Source organism: Desmodus rotundus, chromosome 10 (assembly GCF_022682495.2).
Source record: "Desmodus rotundus isolate HL8 chromosome 10, HLdesRot8A.1, whole genome shotgun sequence".
In the NCBI taxonomy this organism is placed as follows: Eukaryota; Metazoa; Chordata; class Mammalia; order Chiroptera; family Phyllostomidae; genus Desmodus; species Desmodus rotundus.
The window spans coordinates 34,678,260-34,700,974 of NC_071396.1; the positions used below are offsets into that span (position 1 = coordinate 34,678,260).

Sequence of the window (22,715 nt, forward strand, 5' to 3'; positions counted from 1 at the left end):
TGGCATCCGCCCCCAGCAACATCAAACACAACCCATCTTTTAGTCCTGTTCCCTTTGCCCGCCCCCCGGGCGGGCCTTATCCAATAAGGGCTTGGCCCACGGGCCAAAGACGTCAAAAGTAACCAATTGTCTTTGCTAAGGCTCCACCTTACGCTGAGGAGCAGCTCCTCTGACCAATGGGTTATCCTCCGGGTGCACTGGGAGTTCAGAGCTTGAAGAGCAACGGCTGGACTGCCCAATGAACAGGCGAGTTCCAGTGGTTAGGGGCGTGGCAAGGGTGGTTGTTAGGGGCGTGGCAGCAGTTGCTTGGGCGGGGCCGGTAGCCGCGGGAGCTGCGCTGGCCAGGGGTTCCGGCTGCATTTCCATGAGCGCCGCCGGCAGCCACGGAGCTGTAGGACCCCAACGAGGGGTGAGCTGGGCCTCTGTAGTCAACCACGCACAGGTAAAGCTATAGCCAAGCGAGCTCCACTAAGCCGGGATCTCTTCCCGGATCCGGATCCGTCGGGCTAAACCCCTGAGCCCCTTGGTCCTCATTGTAGCTCTGCCCATCCCGCTCGCCGGGGATCCTCGGGGCCTGTCACCTGGTGCTGTGGGTGGGGGGTAGGGGTCCCAAGGTCCAATTTGCAAAGTGGCAGGGAGGGAGGCAGCCGGGACCACAAAATTTGGAATATGAGTTCCTGAAAGTCCTTTGTCCCCTCCTGCCCCCAGTACTGAGGTTGGGGACATCCTACTGTGGCCAATCTGCGGACCATCCCTCCATCCGTGCGCACTCTTGGGACCTCTGGGGAGGGGGGTGTGTGCTGGCCAAGGCTTGGTAATGGAGGTCTGGGATCCGTACCTGGAAGGAGCGGGCCACGGGGCCTGATTATAGCCCCGGATATCCGAGAGTCCTCTGCGTTTCTGGGCTCTGAGGGTGAACCCAGGACCGATGAGTTCAAGTTGTAGGAAGACAGCTTTTGACCCACTTGGAGGAGCACTTACTGAGCTCTCTCTGCTCGGGCACTGTTCTAGGCGCTTCGTGTTCCCCACAAGGAGAGCTGTCCGGTACCTCGACCTTGGAAGAGGCCAGGCAGAAGCCAGATTACAGCCACCTTTCAGGGATGCTTAGAAAGGACTCCCAAGGGAGGACTGCATAACCCACCTGTAAGGCCTTTCTCCACTCACAGACGCATTCTGGGTGACCTTTAATGTCTAGTTTGAGGATACTTATGGGGGTACCTCAGTTTGGGAGTGGGAGTTGCATTCACTTATAATAGATTGTTTAGTCTCAACTCTCGAGAGTGGGTGTTAGAAAAGAGAATGGACTATACCAAGACGATAAGATTTATTTAACCATCATGGAACTCCTTAATTTGAGCTGTGGACTGCCTGTCTTAATTTTCCACTTTCTCTCACTCAGCTTGCCAGTTTCATTTACATTCCATTAGCCGGATTTCACTCCGGTTCCAAGAACAGGCTCATGAGAGGGGCTGGGGAAACCGTAGGTTTGGCAGAGTAAATGTGCTCTGTGCCCAGAGCTTTCTGAGGGCCGTTTTGCTACAACCACATTATGTCCGAAAGGGAAACCATACAGTACCGCTTGACTGCCCTCTGTCACGTGCCTGAAAAGGCAGGATGTAATAATCTTTTGAAGGTCAAGAGGCAGGGAACCTTAATACCACTTGCTGCCTGTTTTAGGATGAATTAACCTTTGAATAACCAGTCTGGAAGCAGATCAGGCCAGATGCAGGATGGACTTGAGGCAGTTTAGAAGAAACTAAGGCCAGGGGAGGTCACAGGGCTGAGTGGTCATCACAGAGCTGTGAGTAAAGGATGATATGTTGATCCTGGGTCTACCAAGGTAATGACTTGTGTCACTCCTAGCCTAGTTATCTCAGTCTTGGCGTTTAAATTCTAGGGGAGTCCAGAGAGGTCCAGAGCATAGATTTTGGTGCCAGTGTCTGGATTTGAACCCTCGCTCTGCTTCTTTCTAGCCGTAACCTTGGGCAAGTTACTTAACCTCTCTATGCCTCTGTTTGCCTGCCTCTGAAACAGGAATAATAATGGTCCTTACAAGGTTGTTTGGAGGAGTGCATGAGTTGCCATATCTGAAGCATTTGAACCGTGTCTGGCAAACAGTAACCACTCTATATTTGCTAAATATGATGTTCTGTTGTCCTTTCATAGTTTTTCTTTATCTACCACCCAGTATTTTCTGTCAGGAGCTTATGTTTTTCCCTGCCTGCGTCCCTGTAATTCATTGCACCTATTCACATTCTATTGTAGCACAGACGTCAGTGGGGTTTTCCGAGTCACGTTGCGTTGTATTTATTTTTCTGTCTCTTATTGAAACAGGGCATTAATTTTTCTCTGTTAGTATTCTCCTTGTAACTACACTCTTTTTAGACTCCAGATCTGTTTTATTCTCTTTAAAAAGGGGGATGGGGGAACCCCACAAAGTGGTAGTCCCGGATGATACCAAATTCCACACAGTCTTTTAAATATCCCTTCCCTCTGCTCGGCCCTCCTTCCCAGTTGTCAGTGCGATGCAGCTTGATTATAAATGGATGGACATTTTTAGATTAAGATTTCATGAGCCACTGTATTAAGTGCTTTTCAGAAGTTCAGGGATCATGTGTCAAATGCATTTCAGCCGGTTACTTAGTCATTCGAGCAGGGGGAGCCCCAGCAGCGCCGGCCTCGCCAGGCAGAAACACAAGTGTGTGACTGATTCTTGCTGGTGATCCAGCTTGTTCACTGGATTTTCTGCATTTTTTTTCCGTTCATTTCTTGAGCTTGAAATAAACCAGATGGCATGAGCCCTGGAACAGCGGTCTTTTCCTCTCGTTTTAGGTGGGGAAATTCTCTTTCCTTCTTACTTTCTTTCACCTTCATTTCCTTCATCACCATCGCAGCTTTGATAACCGCCCACTCTGTTTGCTGGCCAGTTCCCTTTTAATTAGGAGAGGTGCCTGTCACCTTTATTTCTTGCCGGAACCCAGTTACCTTTCACTTTTCCTTCTTTGTTTTTTCATGTTTTCTAGAATAAACCAAAGAGTATCACTGTTCATTGATTGGCACCTACTTAAGAGTGGATTCTGAGTTTTGGTTTTTTGTTTAGGACATTCTGGAGCTCGGCCATTTTAGAATAATTGCCTCATTCCCATTGTTTGTGTGTTAATAATGGGTCCCTTTCTCTCTCTCTTGCTCTCTTTTCTCATCACGTCCTGGTGAAAGGGCTTCACGTTTACTGTTATTCTTTAATTCCCTGCTCACACCTTCCTCCTGAGACTCTCTGGCGGTGCCCATGAGGAGTACAGGGTTCCCCACTGCCCTTGTCCAGAGCACGTAACGTTTCTTTGGTCCTGTGGAAGATAGGGTCAGAGTCTGTCTTATGTTTTGCCTAACGCCTGGCTCTTTGAAAAGCCGTAGCAAAGACAGACTTGCAATATAATGGAGTTCCATGCGGCAGAACTCTGCTCTGACCTACTGCTTTCACCACTCCAACTCTGGCACAGTGCAGGATCATTTTCATCTCTGCACGTTTGTTTTTGTTGTCTCGGTTCCAGGGCATCGCGTTTTCCTATTAAACGTTTTCTGTGTGTAAAATGGCTGGCGTGGGTGGGAGACCGGACCTGTTGTTGCCCTGGAAGCTTGTGCCCTGGATCCAGGTGGGCGCGGGCCTTGCTGCACGAGGACCCGTCCTCTGGGCTTTTGCAGTCCGGTAGCGTACAGGTAAAGAGCTCATTAGAGAGTGGAACCTTGAGGCCCTTGCGTTTGCCGGGTTCTGGTTTTCTTCTGTTTTCGTTAAGCGGAGGTCCATTAACTTCAGCAAACTGAGCATCTGGTGCGTGCCAGCGACACAGCTGTCCAGATTAACAAGTGTGTTTGGTTTGCTGCATAAAGGCTATTTTGTTTGTATTTTACATACTAAACATTTCTAATGTTTTTAATTCCAAAATAAATTTTAAATAGGTGATACATTTTACACAAAAGAAAATATTCGAAAAGCACAAAAGGTTAGACAGTGACTATGTCTCTGTCCGTGGGGTCCTGCCGCGTAGTTTTTTTTTTCCGTTCCTTAGAGGCAACAGTGTTACTGATTTTCTCGTCCTCCGGGGGTGTTCCGTACATAGCCCGGGTATTTTATACATCTGTTAGCAAATTCATTGTGCATACCCCTTCCCTTTATACACATGGTAGCTTACTATTTGGAACCCTGCTTTTTTTCACTTAGTGTTTCTTGCCAGTGTGGAAAGAGCTTCCCCATCATTTTTTATAAAGGCTGTTTTAAATACCCCTTTTTTTGTTTCTAAGGATGCTAAGAACCAGTCTTATTTGGGCAGCAGCTTTGCATGAAGATCCTCCAGAATTTTATGGATCTTTGGGGGCAAATACTTTTCTTCTCTACATCCTGCAGTTCTGAGCTTGGGAAGAGGCCGGGGAGGTGGAGGGCTTCTCCTAAAGGTCACCTTATGGTGGGAGAGTGGGAAACACTAGAGGTTGATGGGCCCTGCACCTCGGGCCCTGCCCTGGCCTCCTGCGCTGGGATTGCCAGGGAGAGCCTGCTGTGTTTTCTTCGGTCTCCAGAGAAGTCTCCGGCCTTCCCGACACACGTGTTAGCATCTCTGTCTATCTCCTCCTGTGTCCTGCACCCAGGTGAGCTCTGTGTGCCTGCACCCTTGGGAGCCTGCCCCTCACCATGGGGCTTCCCACCTGGGTTGCTGTGTTGGATGCCCCACCCTGTCTTTTCTCCCACTCCAGGAAGACCAGCTGTCACATCTGCACCTCTGTGAACGATCTTTTCCACACCAGCCTTTGGGAATAGAATTTCTGTTGCTTTCCCTAGGGGTGTTTCCCAGGTTCTCCAAATCGTTCGACCATTTCCAAGGTCTGAACCGGACACAGCCTTGCTCAGCTTTCACTGATGATGACTCTGTTAGAAGAGTTTCGAGTTCTTTGTATTTGAATTTCCTATGACAACACTTGGGCGTTTGTATGACCGCACTGATGTCAGCCTTGTCTTACAGTTTCTGTGGTGCCCAGGCCTTGCTTTTTGTTGCATTTCTCTCTTTCCTTTAATGTACCTTAACCCGCTTTCATTTGCCTCTGAGTCTAATTGAGTCACCTTGGGAATCAGATGGAATCTTGAAGATGTCAGTCAGTCAATCTAATCAGGAGTCGTGCTCTGCAGGTCGGTGCATGGTGCTGGGTGGCCACGTCATTGGTGGGTTGTACCACAGACACTGCATTGTGTGACATGAGGGGGAGGGAGTGTCATCAGTGGCACTTTGTCCCATCTCTCTGCGGCATAGAAGAGACAGAAGCTCCGACAAATGGCCCCGCTTGCACTCAGTCACTCTGCCCCACCCTATTTGAGTGCTGTTTACTCAGTCACATCAGTGAGAGCAGATCAGGAAGTCCAGCAGAAGGTTGCCAAGTGATATTTTTTTAAAATAAGAAAAGCAATGCCCCCTCTATTATTGCCATCGTTTAAGAAAAGATGTTTCAACACCCACAATGAGGGAAGGTCAGTGTCCCAGAATGAAGAGCAACCTTCTAAACAGAACACATTTAGGTTGATAAAAAGGCTGAGTTAATGAAACTGACACATAGCATCGAGTCAGCTCTTGGAAGGGGCCTAAGGGGGGTAGGTATGTCACCTCTGTGTACCCCTAGAGCCTAACCCAGGGCCCGGCACAGGGGGGGTTCTCAGGCCTCAATTTCCTTGCGTGCATTAATAATAATTCACAGGATTGTGGTGAGTAGCAAATGAGGTAATGTCTGCAGACGTCCTTTGTGAACAGTAAATTCTGTAATCGGTCTGCACTGTCTGCACCAATGCATTTCATGATGTGTTTGAGGAGGAGCTGAGGTCACATATTTAAGTCACACGCATTTGATAAACGATAGAATTATGGAAATAGGAATTTTTACTATCACCTAGTTCTGCTCTGTCATTTTAAAAGACGTAGTAACCTGTTAGCATCAGCCAAAGAACAGGGATGGAGCCCCTCACCTGTGGGTCACAAACTTAGTGTTTTTGGGGGGTGCCTGATAGAGAAGCTAGTGGTCTGGAATGGGGACGAGAGCTTGTGCATGCACGATCTACTTGTCCCCGTCAAAGGTCAAGTTGGGTCAGCAGTGACCGCTCACAGGCAGGTCGCGGAGTGGGACTGAGTAGACTTGAAGAACCAGACCTCTGGCTCTAGACCAGGGTTCTCTGGCCTTGTTGGATACAGCAGGGCCCTTCTTTGCCTTCTCTGGTTAGCACACCACTACCTACTTAGTATTGTGTCTGTGTTTTTAATTTTTATTAAAATAGCAGGATGCTCTTATTGTCCCCATTTAACAGGTAAAGAAACTGAGGTGCAAAGAGGTTACATTTGCCCAAAGTGACACAAGCAGTAAATGGTGGAGTTGCGATCCGGGCCAGATCTGTCCTTCTCCCAAGCCTGTGAGTCTGTCCGCCCTGTGGCGAGTGGCCTCACGACCCCGCATCAGCGCACACCCCCAGGAAGTATCACCAGGGATCAGAGATCTTTGTAACGCCAGTCGTTCTGACCGATTCCCACGAACCGGTTTTCCATAGCACAGATATTCGAGAAGGAATGTCTCTGTTTTCTCTGGATGTTAAAAGGGTTCCCATTTAATAGTAACACATGCATCTCAGCCTAGGCTAACCTAGGGTTAGAGTTGTAATCAAATTTATAGTCTCTGGATCATGTAAGTTCATGTCAGACGGAAGATACACCATAGACAGTTCGGTGGCGTTGGACGTCTGGGAGTGGCTGGCAGAAAGCGTGCGTCTGCAAATGGCCTTTCAGTATTCATCTGATGCCAAAAGTTAGTCGGTGAATCCTGTCTCCCTTCTCTTTGGGGACCTTTCCCTCCTTCTGCTGCCTCAAACAGCCTGTTTTTGCTTTGAATCCTCTTTATTTGTGAGCAGTTTCTGAAGTAGATTTATAACTCTTTGAACCTAGTAAGAGGTGCTTTGAACAAACAAGGAAAAGGGAAAAAGAAATATGGCGCTGGGCAATAGTTTCTGCAAGTGATAGAAGATGGAAAGCTTTCATTTAGTTGCATAATTATTTGCTTGAATTTGAGATATTCTTCAAATTCAAAAGTTGCTGACAGCCCAGGTCACATTGAGCTTTCTCTCGCCATTTACAGTAGCGTGGCAGTTACTCATAAAGGCTGTCCCTCTCAGCTCAGCCTAACGCAGTAATCTCGTAAGGAAATTCCTCTCAGAGGATCAGAGTGGTGATATGTTAGGCCTCTCCCACAGATTCAATCAATAAATATTTTCAGAGTGCCCACTGGGTGCTGAAGACCGTAAATTTAAACTTGCGTAGAATTTGCACGTGAGGGTTGAACTAGATGGGTATAGACCAGAATCCCCAACCGAGATGACAGGAACATGAATCATCACTCTTATGTAAACCCGAGAGTTTCAAACGCTCTGGATCTGAAAGGGTCTTTGTAAAACGTGAAGGTGGAGGTGGTATGACTTGTAGGGCCTGGAGGATATGGGCCCCAAATGAAGGTCCCTGTACAGTTCAGCAGGTCTCACAGAACTAACTGGGTGCCATCGAGGGCTTGCAGTGATGTTCAAATGCTGAATGACAGTGCTTGCCCAGCATCCCGTGGGCCAGGTCACATCTGCCCACACCCACTGCCCCACGTCAGCGTCAGCCCTGCGGGTTGCCAGCCCAGCACACGTCCACATGTGGCTCCATCTCCCAGGCTGACCTCTGGAATTCCTCTTGTAAGTAAAGCCCTGAAGCTTCGTTCCATGGTGACTCATTCCCACTGCTCCCAAACCTGTCCCTCCTGTCCTGTCTGCCAGGACATTCCCGGGCCTTGGCTCAGCCTATGAGCCCACCTGATGTCTGCACCCACCCCTCCTTCTCACCTTCTTTTCTGTTCCATGTCTCCCTGTGGCTCCCCAGCTCTCTGAGGCCACCTCCTGCTGCTTTCTGCCTCCTTTGTTTGAATTCCTCTGGTATTTGTAGGTGGTACTTCAGGATTTCGTACTTAGGTATGCGTGGATTTGCACTGTGTTCTAATTATTTTACGGATGCCCTGTATTGTGCTTTGTCCATAGCCCCAGCATGCTGAGAATGATGAGCCTGACGCCTTTGTACCCATGGGGAGTGCGGTGGAATGTCAGGCAGGGAGTGCAGTTTTGCAAACACCCCCCAGTGGTATTGATACACTTTTGGGGGGGGTCTTTCCCCTTCATTTATAAACCACTGCAGTATCCATGCTGCCATCACTTTCCTAACTATGGTGGAGCATTTCCCTCATTTCTGATGAAACAGTCTCCCTTGGCGGCTGTTCCTCCCCTCCCAGGACACATGCCTGCCTGGGGAACGCGTCCCTGGGACAGGAAGAGCTGCTGTAAAGTGAGCTAGTGGCTCAGGCTCTGCTCCATGTAAGGCATAGCTGCTTCGGATGTGGCCTGGGCAGGAGTGGGCTTACCAGCAGGAAGGAGGTACAGATGAGGGGCAGCTTTCCATGGGAAAGGAGGGGCCCTCAGCAGGTGGGGGGCAGTGTCGGGAGGAGGGGCTGGGCTGTGCACTGCCGGGACCCTTTGTAGCGCACAGGACACACCTTGAACTGTTAATGGGACTCGATGACAGATGCTTATTACACCGTGTTTATGAAGTCTGCCATGGCTCCACGTTACAACAACTGAGGGTGTGTCCTGGGATCAATTTCAGACTTCTTGGAGGAGGCCCTGCGGTTAATCAGCAGGATTTCATTGCTGGTGAGGCCTCTGTGTCTGTTAGGAAGGAGCATCTTTGCGGTAATTTCTATTTATTGGTTTACTAAAGCAAAATGGAGGAGAGTCCAGTAGTGGTGATGGTATAACTAATGTGTTGGGGCACTTAGTATTCCAAGGATTTTTTAAAAATACTCTGTGTATTAACATGTTCACGTGAGTTAAACAGCTTGCCCAAGGACCAACATCATGGCTGACGGGCCAGGATTTGACCCTGGGCTCTCTCACTCCAGGGCCTGAACCTAACAAAATCCACACTGTCAACCAGGTTGGAAGTAGAAGAGAGAAATTATTTTTTTAGAGAATGAATTAATTAATTAATTTCAGAGAGAGGGGAAGAGAAGGAGAAGAACATCGATGTGCAAGAGAAACGTCCTTTGGTTGCCTCTCGCACTCCAGCAACCCAGGCATGTGCCCTGACCAGGAAAGGAATTGGCGACCTTTTGGTTTTTGGGACAACACCCAATCCACTGAGCCACACCAGTCAGAGCGAAAGAGAAATTCTTGAGGAGTTTGGCTTGGTTTGTGTTTCCTCGAGAGGTATTTGCCATGTGAGCCAGATAAGCACGGAAGCTTGTTTGCCCCTTTGGGTTGCAAGGAAGAGAGACCCCTTCCCCGGGGTGTCTCGATCTCGGGCTCTCTCACTGACGGACAGCAGGAGAGGGAAAGGTGGTTCTGGCAGCTGAACCAGGGAGGCCGAGACCAAGCCGATTAATATTTGTACGCGGAATACGGGTGTCAACAAGTAGCCTGGGAGTGTTGTGTGTCGTTGGCTGATTGTGGTCTCTGTCGGTTGGAGCTTGCTGGGTAACAAGGGACCTTTCAAAAAGATGTGGCAAAAGGCTTCTTCAGCCTCTCAAGGACAGGGCCGTGAAACTGCTGAGTCACGGGAGGTAATGTGGGCGAGTCCTCTCACAGCCATGAGTCTGGAGGTCCTAGATCTTCACAGGTGGTTCCTTCCTGAGGGCTCTGGGAGGAAGTCCGCTGCGGGCCTGTCCCCTAACTTCTGATCGTCCTTGGCTTAGGGACCCATCACTCCAATCAGCAGGCTCATCTTCCTCCTCCCCCCTGCGTCTCTGGGGGTGCCCAATTTCCCTGTCCCTGTAAGGACACCGGTCATGGGGTTAGAGCCACTGTAATCAGCATGACCCCACCTAACCTTGATTACATCATCGGTGATACTCTTTCCACAGAAGGTCACATTCACAGGTCCACGTGCACATGAATTTTAAGGGGATAGTATTCACCCCACTATACAAGGTGATGAGTTATCTGTGTTTGAGGTCTCTTCTCAGATTCTTCTCTGTTTGCAGTAAGTTTTGGGTTGTCAGGGGACGTACTGTTCCAAGCTGTGGTCATCACTCGCCCGTGCAGGTGGAATGAATATGATGGACTTATTGGCACTAATGGCCCAGCTGAAAATATGTCACGGTTTAACTTATATCTGAGGGAAGAACAAAGACCCCGAGGGTTGTAGCTCCTGTGAATTGTGCTGTTCCATGGTAGCCGAAGTAGCATGGGAAACGGCTGTCTGCTGTCACAGAGCTGAGAGCCTTTCTTGTGCTCTTTAGCCAAGTTCTGCAATTCTATCCCTACAATCTCAGAAATTTTGAGCTGAAAGAGACCTTTGGTGTTATCTACTCCTAATCTAATCTTCTCATTTTACAGATGAGGTCTTTAGGGCTCAGAAAGGTTAAGTGACTTGTGCAAAGTCACCAGCTAGGAAGGGGCAGAGCTGGCACTGAGACCCAAGTCTGAGGACTCCTACACGAGAGCCTGTCTCTCCCTGCGTCCGTGCCTCCGTCTTGAAGTGATGCCCTTGGCCTGCAGAGAGAAGCCCAGGCCCTTACGCTGGGGGATATGCCAGTCCAGCATGTCTTAGAGGCCGAGGGCAACATTGAAGGCTCCTTCATCATTGGGTGTTGGGTAGCACCTTGGGTTTCTTTGTTCATGCAGAGACTCCAAATGGAATTTTATCTGTGATTTATAGCATCTAAACCCCACTCATAAAATGACGGGGAGGGCAGCAGGGGAGGTGTGGGGCTGCAGTCTGAGGCAGGTACAGGGGGTGGGCGTTGGGGGGATGCTTCTGCCCCTCGTCCACGCACCCAGCCCTCCAGCTGTCCTGGCTGACTTCCCCGTCTCGGCTGCTTGATGTTCATTTTCACTGGGTTTCACCTGCCTGGGAGAGAGAGGAGCAACAGAAGAGTGCAACAAAAGCTGAGTTCGTTATGTCTGGAGCAAATTCAGAATATTAACAGGTAGTGGCAGGTTGAACTTGGAAAGAAAACGCAACATAAAATAAAACAGTGAGATAAAATTAACTTCAAGAGTTTTGTTCTAAAATTGCCAGGTAATTATTGGTTTAATACACATATACACACACACATATATATATATCTCACACACACACATTCATTCTCACGCGCACACTTCTAAACCCTAAGGCCCAGTCGTAGGTCTAGCTGCTCCATAAGTCCTCCTGTCATTAATTACTTCCTGGACCGATTACTTGTGTCCCCAAGTTTCAAACATATATAGCCTTAACAGAAACTTCTCCCCAGTTAAAATGAGAATTCTACTTAATTGCAGTCCCATACAATGCTTAGTTTAGTGCTAGGCACACAGTAGGCCATCAATTCCTTAAGCCCACTGAAGATCAAGAGGGGCGGCCTTAGTGCCATGGGGTAGAACTGCTCTGCGTCCTGCGACTTCAGGTTCAAGCTTTGGGTCGAGGCTGGGTATCTGGAGCATAATAATCACAGACCTCTCATAGGGTTGCCTTCTCTGAACTGCATTTGGTTTTAAACCCTTGCCATTTTCAAGGCTTGAGTACAGTAATTCTCTATTGCATTTGCTATTAAAAAGAGCTGTAGGAGGACGCTGCCTGTCACATCACTCAAGGTCCCCTTATGTAAAGTCCCACAGACTTTCTTTATAATTCCATAGCTGAAAAGCTCTTGTTCCCCTGAATATCTGTCTTGCTTCTGGGGTAAGAATGCAATACCTGTGTTGGGAGAGAGCCCCCAAACTAAAATCAGGATCAACTCCAAAGAACTGACATATAGCCATATTCAAATTCATAAGAGCTTTTATAGGAGAAACTTCCCATACACGAGCAAGGCGGCTGCTCTGGGGTGGCTGGCCAGCCGTGAGGAACCCACACCCCTCCCAGGACAGGGTCTCTTTTCTTTATGGAGGGTTAATAGTGAAACTAGTGCACTCCTAAGTTAACAGATAACATCAGGCAATTATCACACTCTATACATTCATTAACCTCCTTCCTGGGGGCATGGCATGTGCCTTTGGGCTGTGTTCCAGTTTTCTGGGTAGTCCCCTAAGCCGGAGGCTCCAGAGCGTTGAGAGCCTCACATTTCCCAGACGCTTATTGCATCTCAGTGTGTTCCCCTGTGCACGTTAGCTCTTCCCCGCTTCAGGGAACCGTGGGTCTAATTGGGTTCCCCTCTTTCCCCTGGCATTCGAAACCTCAAATACATTCTAGGCCTAATGACTTAGATAATTGTGTATGTTGACAGGTATTTTCCTTGTTCAGAGTCTCTTCATTTTTTAGATTTTGCCAGTTTCTATTTTAAAGCTTTTTTTCTAATAACAAAAATATTTGTAGTCATTAGGAGTTTTAGAAAAGAAAAATTGCCTATGATCTAATAACGCAGCGATGGTAGCATCCATAAAGATTTGGGTATATGGTATTTCCTTCTGTGTCATTAGAAATTGCAGACAAAGAGGCCTAGAAATAGTAGTGGCTTAACCCTGCAAGGGCTTATTCTCTCACGTAGAAGAAACCCTGGGGGAGGCAGTCTAGGGCTGATACGGGGGCTCCGAGACATCATCAGGGGCCCCAAGCTTCTGTCTGTCTACTCTGCCGTCCTCTTAATGTGGCTCTGGGAGGAACCTCAAAGTCACTTCATGACCCGAGGTGACTGTTGCAGGCTCAGCCATGTTGTCTGCATCCCAGGGGTGCAGGCAGGGAAAGGGGCAGGAGAGCTGACTCCCCGCCTCTAAGGAGTCTCCCCAGAAAGCAGACCAGCCCCCCAGGGATGGCCAGAGTTTAGTCCCATGGACTCAGGACCCGCTGATCTGCAGAGGAGGGTTTTTTTGCTTTTTGGTTTTGTTGTTGGTTTTTTTTTTTTCCCCAACAAGGCACGTGTTCCAGGTTTGCACTACAGGGAAGGAGGAGAGACTTTGTTTGAGGAAGCAATCAGCAGACTGCCGCATTTCTGAATCTTTCCCTGCATATTGCGTATCTCTGGGCTGTTTGTTGAAGCAATTGCAAACAGTGTGCAGAATGAGTTAAGTTGCAAACAATGTAAATATCATTGAGTAAAATGTACTACATCATTTGTCAACCTGCCTTTCCACAATCCTGTTCTCTGACTTGATCATTTAGTCCTCTATGGATAGTGTATGTCTTGAGTATTCAGTCAGTACTGACTTATCCAGGGTGGGAAGGGACCCGAGGCAGACTCTCCCACATTCGCACGTTCCGATGCCTGCAGGAAGCATTCAGATTCCGGAGGAGGTTGAGGAGGCCAGGGGTCAGTGGTGAGGACGGCCCCAGAGAGGGGCAGGGCCTGCGGCCCTTTGGAGAGAGCGTGCCCTGTCTGCACTGCACAGCTGCTGTTCAGTGGCATTCATTCTGGCCTTTTTTTTTTTTTTCAAGAGAAACCAGGAATCCAGATTTTTATCTGAAATCTCCTGGCATTTATAACTTGGCAGCTAATAAATTTAAGTTTTTAAAATACCAGCCAACTTCAGCACCATCCGTGGGCTGCCACTTTAGGATCCATGTTTGTTTTCCAGGCGGCAGCGAAGCCCCAGGGAGCCCGGTGGCTTCCAATGTGGCTGGAGACTTTGCTCTTTGGCCTCCACTTCAACAAAGCCTGGTCCCCTGGGGCTAATTTGTTCAGAATACAAAGAAATCATGAAAAGTTCAAGTTGAGCAAGCCTACTGCAAAGGTTGAGCCTCTCCTGCAGCTGGCTTTCATTCTCTGTGTAAATAATCACTTTGGGTAGTGGAATCAGAGTGTGCGGGGCTGGAACCTTGGCCCAGCAGCATCACAGCTCTGTGACGTAGGGCTAGCCTCTGACGTCTCCTCTGGGTTTTCTGCACCGCCTGTTTTCTTTCTTACTTGCTTCTCTCCCTCTCTCTGCTCTTCCAGCTTTCAGGTGGCACAGTGTGCTGGTTAAGATGAGGGTCTCCGGGGCCAGATGTGAATCCTGGCCTCTCTGCCTGGCTTTTGTGTGACCTTGGCCACTTTATGCAAGTTTTTTTATGCCTCAGTTTCCTCGCCTATAAAATGCAGATAATAATGGTAGCTACCTCATAGGGTGTGTAAGGGTTAAGTGCGTGAGTGTTTGTAAAGTATGGAGAACAGAACTTGGCAGCCACACAGTTAAGATTGTCTTATTTGTTGCCTCCGCTGATTTGGAAGCCGTGGACCTTCAGCTAGACCAGCGGCTCCCCACCTCACCGGAGCACTGGGAGCACTTGGCGCCTCTCCGCAGCCAGCCTCCTGCCCCGAGCCGGGACCCAGATCGGCAGGCCGTGCAGCTCCCCACCCGTCCTCACAGCCCATTCTGTTCCTGTGCCATGCTTTGAGCATGTCTGTGCCCTTTTATTTTTTTCCATCACTGCTGTATGTTTGCAAGAGAAAGAATGAGTCACCCAACTGCTGTCTTGACCTAAAGCCTCATTAAGTCATGTCGCTGGTAACACAGAGATAACCTGTCAGGCGTTTCTGAAGATTACATTACGAGATAAAGAGTAAAAAGCATGGTGAGTTTGCTTTAGCCAGAGTTCAGAGGCCACAGACAGCCCGTCCTGGAAGCCAGAGAGAGCCCGCTTGTGTGTGGATTGCCAAAGGCTTCCCCAGCAGGTTTGCTCAGACGGCCGGGAGTGTGGCTCACACGTTAATTACAGACATCTGCTTTTTCCCTAAAGACCTGAAATGCAGAGAAACGTAAATCGTGCTTGTATTCCCATTCAATTGTTTCCTTCTTGTCACCCATCTTTTCAGCTTTTAGGTAAACCTGAAGGAGAGATCTGAGCTGACTGGCCCAGCTGTACAACATTTCAAGGACAGTTAATATTTCCAGTAGACAGGAACAAAGGACACAGGTAGGTACTGTCCAGACTCGTATTTTTCCTTCTTCCGCCTCCGTCATGTTAATCAGTAGTGAGTGGAAGATGGGAGGGAAGGACCTGTTGTATTATTTTATTTTTATTGGCTACGTCTGCTGTAGACCGACAGGGAAATGGCGAAGCCACCTGCTGCTGTCCTATCTCTCCTCTTCCCAGCGCAGGGTCCAGAAAGAGCACCTGTCCTGGTTCCATGTCCCCAGGGTCCTGCCACCGAAAGCAGAGCTCCTGCTAGATCTCACGTATAAAATTCCATAGTAATGAGCGGTGTCATCTTGGATGTTTGCTTCTTGTTGGCTAGACTGGCCCGGGTGGTAGGGCTCTCATTAGGGGCCGAGCCAGGGCCACAGGTCGGACCCGCGGGGCTTCTTTGAATGCGGTGCTGTGGACTTTGTAGGCCGCAGGCCCCCTGGAGAACTGATTAGCTCTGCAGACCCTTCCTCTCAGAAAATCGTGCATTATACAAACTCCCACGGGGTTCCTGGGCCCTAGAATCCTTTAGGGCAGTGGTCTCCAACCTATTTAGCACTAGGGACCAGTTTCGTAGAAGACAGTTTTTCCACGGACTGGGGTGGGGGGATGGTGTCAGGGTGATTCAAGCGTATCTCCTCTGAAGCCCAGGATCGGTCCATGGCCTGGGGTTGGGGACCCCTGGTTTAGGGGACCACAGACTCCAAGTTAAGAATCCTTGTTTTAGTGATTTATAAATAACTAGTCTTTAGGAGAATATGTCCCCAGAGGTTGAGTTTTAAGGAAACTGTCAGCTCTTAAAAGTTCAAAGGTGGTTGCAGCTGAATGTATATTCCAAGGTCTAACCTGGGGATGAAATGGTATCGGGTAAATATTAAAAAGTTATTTCCTTGTGCTGATGACAGAAGGCGAGTCAGGGAGAAGCGACCTTTGGTTGCCCTCCCCACTGAGCCGGGAGTCCCTGCCAGAGGTCAGCTGCAGTGTGGTTAGGCCCCGTATTTGCTGAAGTCCCCCTGACTGTGGACACGGGTTTCTGCGTCCCCTGTAACCCTGCCCTGGGTCTCAGAGAGTTCTTTCTGTCGTGCCCCAGTCACACCTGTGGGGGAGTGTTCTGTCCTGCCCGTTCTGTCTGTGCTGTTGGCCACCCGAGTTCTCAGTTCTCGCGCTGTTTTTAGCAGAGGCTACTTGAAGCCATTCCCGGGGAAGCTGTTGCCATAGCTACCTTGGCTGTGAGAGTTCCCATTTTCTCCTTTTTTGTTAGCTTGTGGTTTCCCGAATTTTTAAGGTGACAGCTGATGTTCTGTTTTTCTGCTGAGCAGCAGGGAAGAGACTGGATTTTTGTTGTTGTTGTTGTTGTTGTTGTGGATACTTGGTTTTATGTGTTGGGCAGTGTGTGTGTGTCTCCTGTATGAGGTGGAGCTACTTCAGAAGATAAGATACTAGGAGAGGGTGGGAAAAGCCAGATATGCACGCACAATGTCCTTAGTCCGTGGTCCACTGTCAGCCTATTTTTGGACTAGTGGGGGGAAAGTGGGCTGAGCCCTGTTTCATTCTGCCCGAACCCCGAGGAGCCAGGTGCCAGGGATCCCTGGGATATGGGCTGGGTCTGAACTTGATACCTGTGCCCTGAGGAGCAGATGGTCGAGTCAGGCCCAAGTGGCTTTGTCTTATCCTGCCCCAAAAGTGGAGAGGTGGAGCCAGCAGGCAGTACAGCCACACCTGGGGGCCATGGCCTTCCCGTTTCACGTCTGTGTCCCAGGCCATGTCCAGGGACCCTCACAGACACCTGCTGCACCTGGTGTGGGCTCAGCCCGCAGAGAAGCCTGGGCTGCCTGTTAGCATTGCAGGGCGGCCCGTGGCCCCACTCATCTCTCCACCTCGGCCACTCTCTCCCGCCCTCCAGAGGGTCCTGTTCTCTGCACTTCCCAGTTGGCTCATCTTAGAAGGGTTTCTTAGATTTACTTATTTCTTTATCTATTTTACTATGTTGTTGAAAGGGGCAGTAGCAACACTTTCCACTGCAGAATAACCTCTCACTTTTCCATACAGTTAATATTGCTACATTCTCCTATGATACAGGTTCATGTGGAAAAACTTGTCAGCTTTTTGTCAGGGCCAGGAAATGAAAAAGAGAGCGTGCCCTAGTTAGCTATTTGTAAATTCAGTATAGGTCTTCAGGACGGACCCATGGCCATTGTTGTGTTAAACATCTGCAACCTGCAGATTCCTTAGTCCTTTGCCATAGTTTCTGCTCAGTATCTAAAAGGTGAGCTCAGTCCCATCGGACTCTGCTCCTCGGGGCCGAGGTGGGCGCTGGTCATCGATGCTGCAGTGTCGTCATAGGAATAACCTCAGTAGCCTTTGGAAGCAGAGTAGACGATGCGCAGGTGGTAAATCCTGGCAAGAACACCGGCATGGCAATGACCAGGATGGGGCCAGCCTGGTGTGCGCCCCTTTGCTGACAGGGCCTGCCAGCCTGAGGGAGCTGGGATAGCGGGAAAGGCACCCATCACAAGCAGCGCCGGAACAAGTGCAGGGCCCTTCTGTAGGGTCCTAGGGGGGCTTTCCTTTAGCCTAAGGCCACCGTAGCCGTCACCCCTGCTGGGGAGCTGTGAGCTTTCACTTTCCTACTGGGGGCGCCAGCATCCAGGCTGCCGCAACACGGCATCACAGCACGCTGACTTGGCTACAGGCAGAGCGCTGCGCAGGGCATCCACGCGCCCCCTTCGCCAACAGCTCCTTCGTGGTGGGAAGCAGAGACACTCATGATGGGCCTCACCCAGGTGCCACCCGCCCCACCCTTCACTAGATTTAAATAAAGCAACAGCACCCCACCCAGCTTATCAGTGTCCGGGACTGTTTGTATTTGGGTTGCTGCCAGTCCCTTGGTGGCTATAAAGCCCTGATGGTAGTCCACCTAGGTGGGCCCCGTGGGCAACTCTGGGTAGGACATGTTATTGCCAGCTTTGTCTCATCGAGTGTGGGCCCCGCCCCTCCTCGCTGAGCTCTAGAGACAGACCTGTGCTATGCTCCCCAGGCCAAGATGAACGCCATGCTGGAGACGCCCGAGCTGCCGGCTGTGTTCGATGGGGTGAAGCTGGCCGCGGTGGCCGCCGTGCTGTACGTGATTGTCCGATGTTTGAATCTGAAAAGCCCCACAGCCCCGCCTGACCTCTACTTCCAGGACTCGGGGCTCTCGCGCTTTCTGCTCAAGTCCTGTCCTCTCCTGACCAAAGAGTGAGTAGACCTTGCTCTCTGCGTGCCGCCTGCTGAGCCGTTTGGCTCGTGCGGTGTTCAGAGAACCTTCTTGTGCTGTGTTGTCAGGGTCGCCGTGTAAGATAGTGTCCTGACTGTTAAAACAGCCACAGTCTCCACAGAAGTCCATGTTCGAATCACAGAGGGCAGGAGACAGAGTCCGATCTTGGTTGCCTGGCGTCGTCATTCAGGACACGAGCTTTGCAGAGCACACTTGTCGTTTTTCGGTAGATGCAGAAAACTTGGACATTCTAGCCCTTCATCACAGGCTCTGCTGCCAGTGCTGTTGCTAGGGCAGAAAACCATCCTTACCTAAAATAATTACTAAGCAAAAACACAGACTTATGAGTCAGGTACCCTTTGTTCATCTCTCTTATTGAAAAACGGACTGGCATTAGCTAAGAGAGTCCACTTAAACAGAATGCCTTTACTCCAAATGAACCAGGTGTCCCTGCGTAAGGCCTAGGTCTGAGTTTTGGGTGAGCACTGCTTCCGAGAGAGAACACCATGCTTGTACGAGGTGCGTTTTCTGTCACACCGACTGTTCTAGAGATGCGCGGTGAGACGTTATTCAGAGGAATACTGGCGTCTTCCTTCAGGGCTCGTGCCAAGCCTCACACATGAAGCGTCCAGTGTTCTCCCAGGTCTGACTTCCTTCCTCCTTTCTCCTCATTGCTGCTTCACTTCGAGCCTCCTCGAGCTTATTCCCTTCTGCCAGGGCACCTCATCAGACGGAAGCTGCTCGGGGAGCTGTCTGTGACCCACACTCAGTGGGGTTTCGACACTCCATGGGGACTACCCTCTCTCCCTCCTCTGCTGGGGGTGGTGATGCTGAGTGAGTGAGTCTCTGGTAAGAGCAGACAAAGGTGCAGCAGACACACCCTAGGGCTTCGGTTCTCGCTCGTCTCGTGTGACTGATTCAGTTTTTCATGCGGTTAACCAAGCGTGCGGAGCCACTGCGGGCTTTGGGTGTTTGTGTGTTCGGGCACAGTTTCCTCGAGGTGTCACAGTGATGCCGTGGCCCAGAAGTCACTACTGAGAGATGTGAAACTGGGTCGTGTTGCCTGATGCTTGTGGAGTGCCACGCACAGTATGGTGTCACCATGGTGACCTGGGAACTGTCCCTGCTGAGGAGTCTTGGTCCCGGGGGCTCCACGCCAGGTGTTAGTCAAGGACACGTTGTTCTCGTAGAGGCATGTTTGTCGGGAAAAGTCTCCTCCCAGAGTGGGTGTGCAGAATCTGTATGCTTTTCAAACTGTCCGGTGTTTTTTTTTCAATATTTAATGTAGAGTGAATACACGGTATACAGTGAGGTCGGAAGTTCATGGAGGAGGAGCCCAGATGGTGGGGGAGTGAGTGGCAGCCACGCTAACCTCCTCCCAGGACCAATCTGGAATTACAACTGAACTATAGATGCTGGGGGAGGGGAGTATAAGAGGACTAAATGGTAATGGGAAAAATTACAATAAAGATTAAATTAAAAATAAAATGTAATGTAGATAATTTCTAACCTGGACTGGCAGGTAACACCTGCCCCTGCTCTCAGGCTGAGTGGGACCGTGCAGCAGGACCCACTTCCTCAGCCATCTCAGTTTTGAAGCTTTTGGAAAGCAAGGTGTTACAAACCTGTAAGTTTATACCAAGATGCGTGTAAGTTCCCACGCCGCACTGATTCCCGAGGAATTAGAGGAAGTCCTGGAATGGCTTCACATGAGCTTTGATTCCATATTAATAGTTCAAAGGGGAAAGGAAAAGCTGATTATGGCAGGTTTTTTTTAGTCTTGTTTTCCTTTAAAAAAGAAATAACCCAGAGACATTAAGTTTAATGGTTTCCCTTTGCTTCTTTCCCTGGCACACTTTCCCCTGAGCTTAAGGTGCTGGCCTCTGTGGGGGTGACCCCACCCCCTGCTGGCAGGGAGAGCTCTCCTCCGACCTCACAGCCATGTCCCCCTCCCAGCACTGCCCCATCCCTGTCATTACCCAGTTGCACCCTCCTGGAGAGACCCAAATGACAGAAGTGTGGAGGTCAGCGCGGCTACGTAGCTATGGGCTGAAGGTGGTATGAGGGGCGAGTTCCCGGAGACAATAGTCTCCCGAGCCCTGCCCTGCGGCAGACAGCAGCAGCCCCCTCAGAGTGCACCGGAACGGGGCGTCAGAGGCCAAACCCCAACACCCAGGCTCTCTGGCTTGGACATGGCCACTGCTTAAAGGGTAGAAGGATGCACTTTTCCCTCCATCTTTTCACTGGCCTGTCATTTTTATTTCGGTGCTAATTGTAGGAATGCCTGTCCTGCATCCATGTAGCTCCTCACCAAGGTGTCTTCACGTCACTCTGGGGTCCGTAATGCTGCATTTCATGTTTGTTAAGTACCCCCCGTAGGCATTATGCCTTTTCATCCTCTCAACAACTTCGAGATTGGATTCACTTTTCTTTCAGTTTTCAGGGTGGGGAACTGACAGGAGTGGAGAGGCAAGGTAAACCCAGGTTTGTGACTGCAGACTGGGTTCCCTTCTGACGGACAGGGAGGTGGGCAGAGATTGTCCCTGTGGCGCAGGTGGGGGAAGCCAGGCCCCGGGCAGTAAGGGCCCTCCTGCCAAGAGGCGAGGTGGCCTGGCCCCGAGGAGCCCTCCAGGCCCCGCGTGGCCCTGCTCTTTTCTACCCGCTCTGTCGGAAGCCACCATCCTCAGCGCTCTTGCACTTCTGTCACAGCCTCCCGCAGGCAGGAAACATCTGTTATGGGTAAAAGTGTTTCTTCTGGGACTTTGAAGACTTTTTTTCTAGAGGAAGCCTGTCTGCAGCCTTCACCAACCGCTGTCTGCACCAGCAAGTGCAGCTGAGTGGTTTACATCAGGCTGCCCGCCGTCCTCGGGACCGCCCTGAAGTCAGCCGGTGACTAGGACTTGCTGCGGGCTCAGAACACTCCCTCCCGCTGTTCTGGGAGAGAAGGAGCCTGGATGAAAGGGGAGCCCTGAAATCAGGAGAACAGGGAATTTTTTCTCTTTCAGCACTGAAGTCTGTTGTCAAATCTGTTTTAAGGTAATCTGTCTGACCATGTATTAGAAATGAATCTTTTTTAATGTCTTGAGGAAAACTCTGTATAGATGGCAGTGATACATTTCTTGTTCACTTAGCAACAAATAAATATTTACCTAGTGATTCATTTTTTTTGTTCTCAAGAAGTGTTTGCTTTCAGTGAAACTCACAGGCTAAAAGCTCAGTTCAGAATTATGAGACAGTAGATGACAATACAAGTCTCCATTTTTTTCTGAATAAAAAATGTAATGCATATTCATTTTTTTGAGCTGTCATTTTTATATAGTAAAACACACAAACCTTAAGTACAGCTCAGGACTTTTGATATGTATTCACCTGGGAAACCACTGTTCCCGTGGGCTTTTATAGGAGTGTCCTGAGTCGCCTGCTCCAACCCACTCACCGGTCACCGTACCACCTCAGCTGGCTTCCTCGAGCAGGCCAGCACCCAAGGCACACTGTAGCCTACCTGTCCGGCCTCCCCAGCTGGGGTGTTCTCCCTCTGCCCATGAAGTGCCTGCCCCAGGGCTGGTAGCCCCTCGCTACCCGCCCCCATCCCCTCCTCTCTCTTCACCAAAATGCCCCTTATCCTATAAGCAATCTTAAATAGTGTGAGTTCTGAGAAACTTCTGCTGACTTGCCCCTACTTCTTCTCAGTCAGAATGAGCCCCTTTCCTCCCTCCTACGCTCGTGTTTGCCCAGCCTGTAGCTCCTATGCCCGTTTAGCACGGCCCGCCCTGTTTTATGGGGGTCTGTGTCTGCCTCTGCTCGGTCAGTAGAGAATGTGTACCCACATCGAGAGCCTCACTCTTGATGAGACAGAACAGGACCCCTAGAGCTTCCAAATCCTAACTGTGACCCCGTTCTGTCTGTGTCTCATTTACCACAGACAGAGAGAGGTGAGGAAGGTCCCCGTTTTGGCAAAGGCCACGTGCACTCTGGTAGAAGAAACCGTGCTGTCCGCAGCCCATGTGAGCAGTGCTGCTGGGCGCTCCAGGGAGTCAGGATGCCTTTAGTTCTGAGTGTTGTTTATTGTGAAGTCACTACCCTGTCTCTGAAAAAAAATGGATTGGTTTCTTTTGGTCTTAAATTAAGTCAGGACAACCGCCAGGTAGATTCATAAAAGCAGTTGGCAGCCTCCGCTCTTCCCTTTGGCCCAGCTGCAGTTTCCATTCAAAGCAAAGAGGTGGCAGGGTGAGGCAGGCCCCTGTCTCTGGAAGCCTGCTGTTAACACTCATGTATTCCCTGGGGGAAGCCAGGCCTCTGCTTCTGAGCTCATTAGCAGGCCCACCAGTGTGGGTCCTGGTGTAGCTAAAGACACAGGCATTTAGGAGGCATGTGGTTTGGAGAGCTTAGGTAGCCCACCAGCTTAGAGACAGGCAGAGGGGGTGTGTGTGTTCAGTGAGACACCTCTACGCCCCTGGAGGGCCCGAAGAAGGGAAGTAGTGTGATCAAAGCCACTGCCCCATGTTCGAGGGCCCTTTCTTCCCCAGAGACAGACATGTAAATAGCTTTCTTTGGCAACCAGC

At 50.0% G+C, this 22,715-nt stretch overlaps 1 protein-coding gene across 4 annotated transcripts in view; it reads left to right on the plus strand.

Moving 5' to 3' along the window:
- The first annotated feature begins 309 nt into the window (after window positions 1-309).
- ABHD2 (abhydrolase domain containing 2, acylglycerol lipase) overlaps window positions 310-22,715 on the plus strand; it is a 60,569-nt gene continuing 38,163 nt past the window's right edge. The window contains exons 1-4 of one of the 4 annotated variants that reach the window (XM_045196423.3): window positions 353-442; window positions 1,012-1,143; window positions 14,806-14,906; window positions 17,935-18,134. In XM_045196423.3, coding sequence (XP_045052358.1) covers window positions 17,941-18,134 — 194 coding nt within the window. In that variant the 5' untranslated portion in view covers window positions 353-442; window positions 1,012-1,143; window positions 14,806-14,906; window positions 17,935-17,940. Of the gene's footprint in view, window positions 443-1,011; window positions 1,144-14,592; window positions 14,665-14,805; window positions 14,907-17,751; window positions 17,842-17,934; window positions 18,135-22,715 lie in introns of those variants that run through there. The other 3 variants (XM_024561693.3, XM_045196422.3, XM_045196421.2) reach the window with 3 other exon arrangements.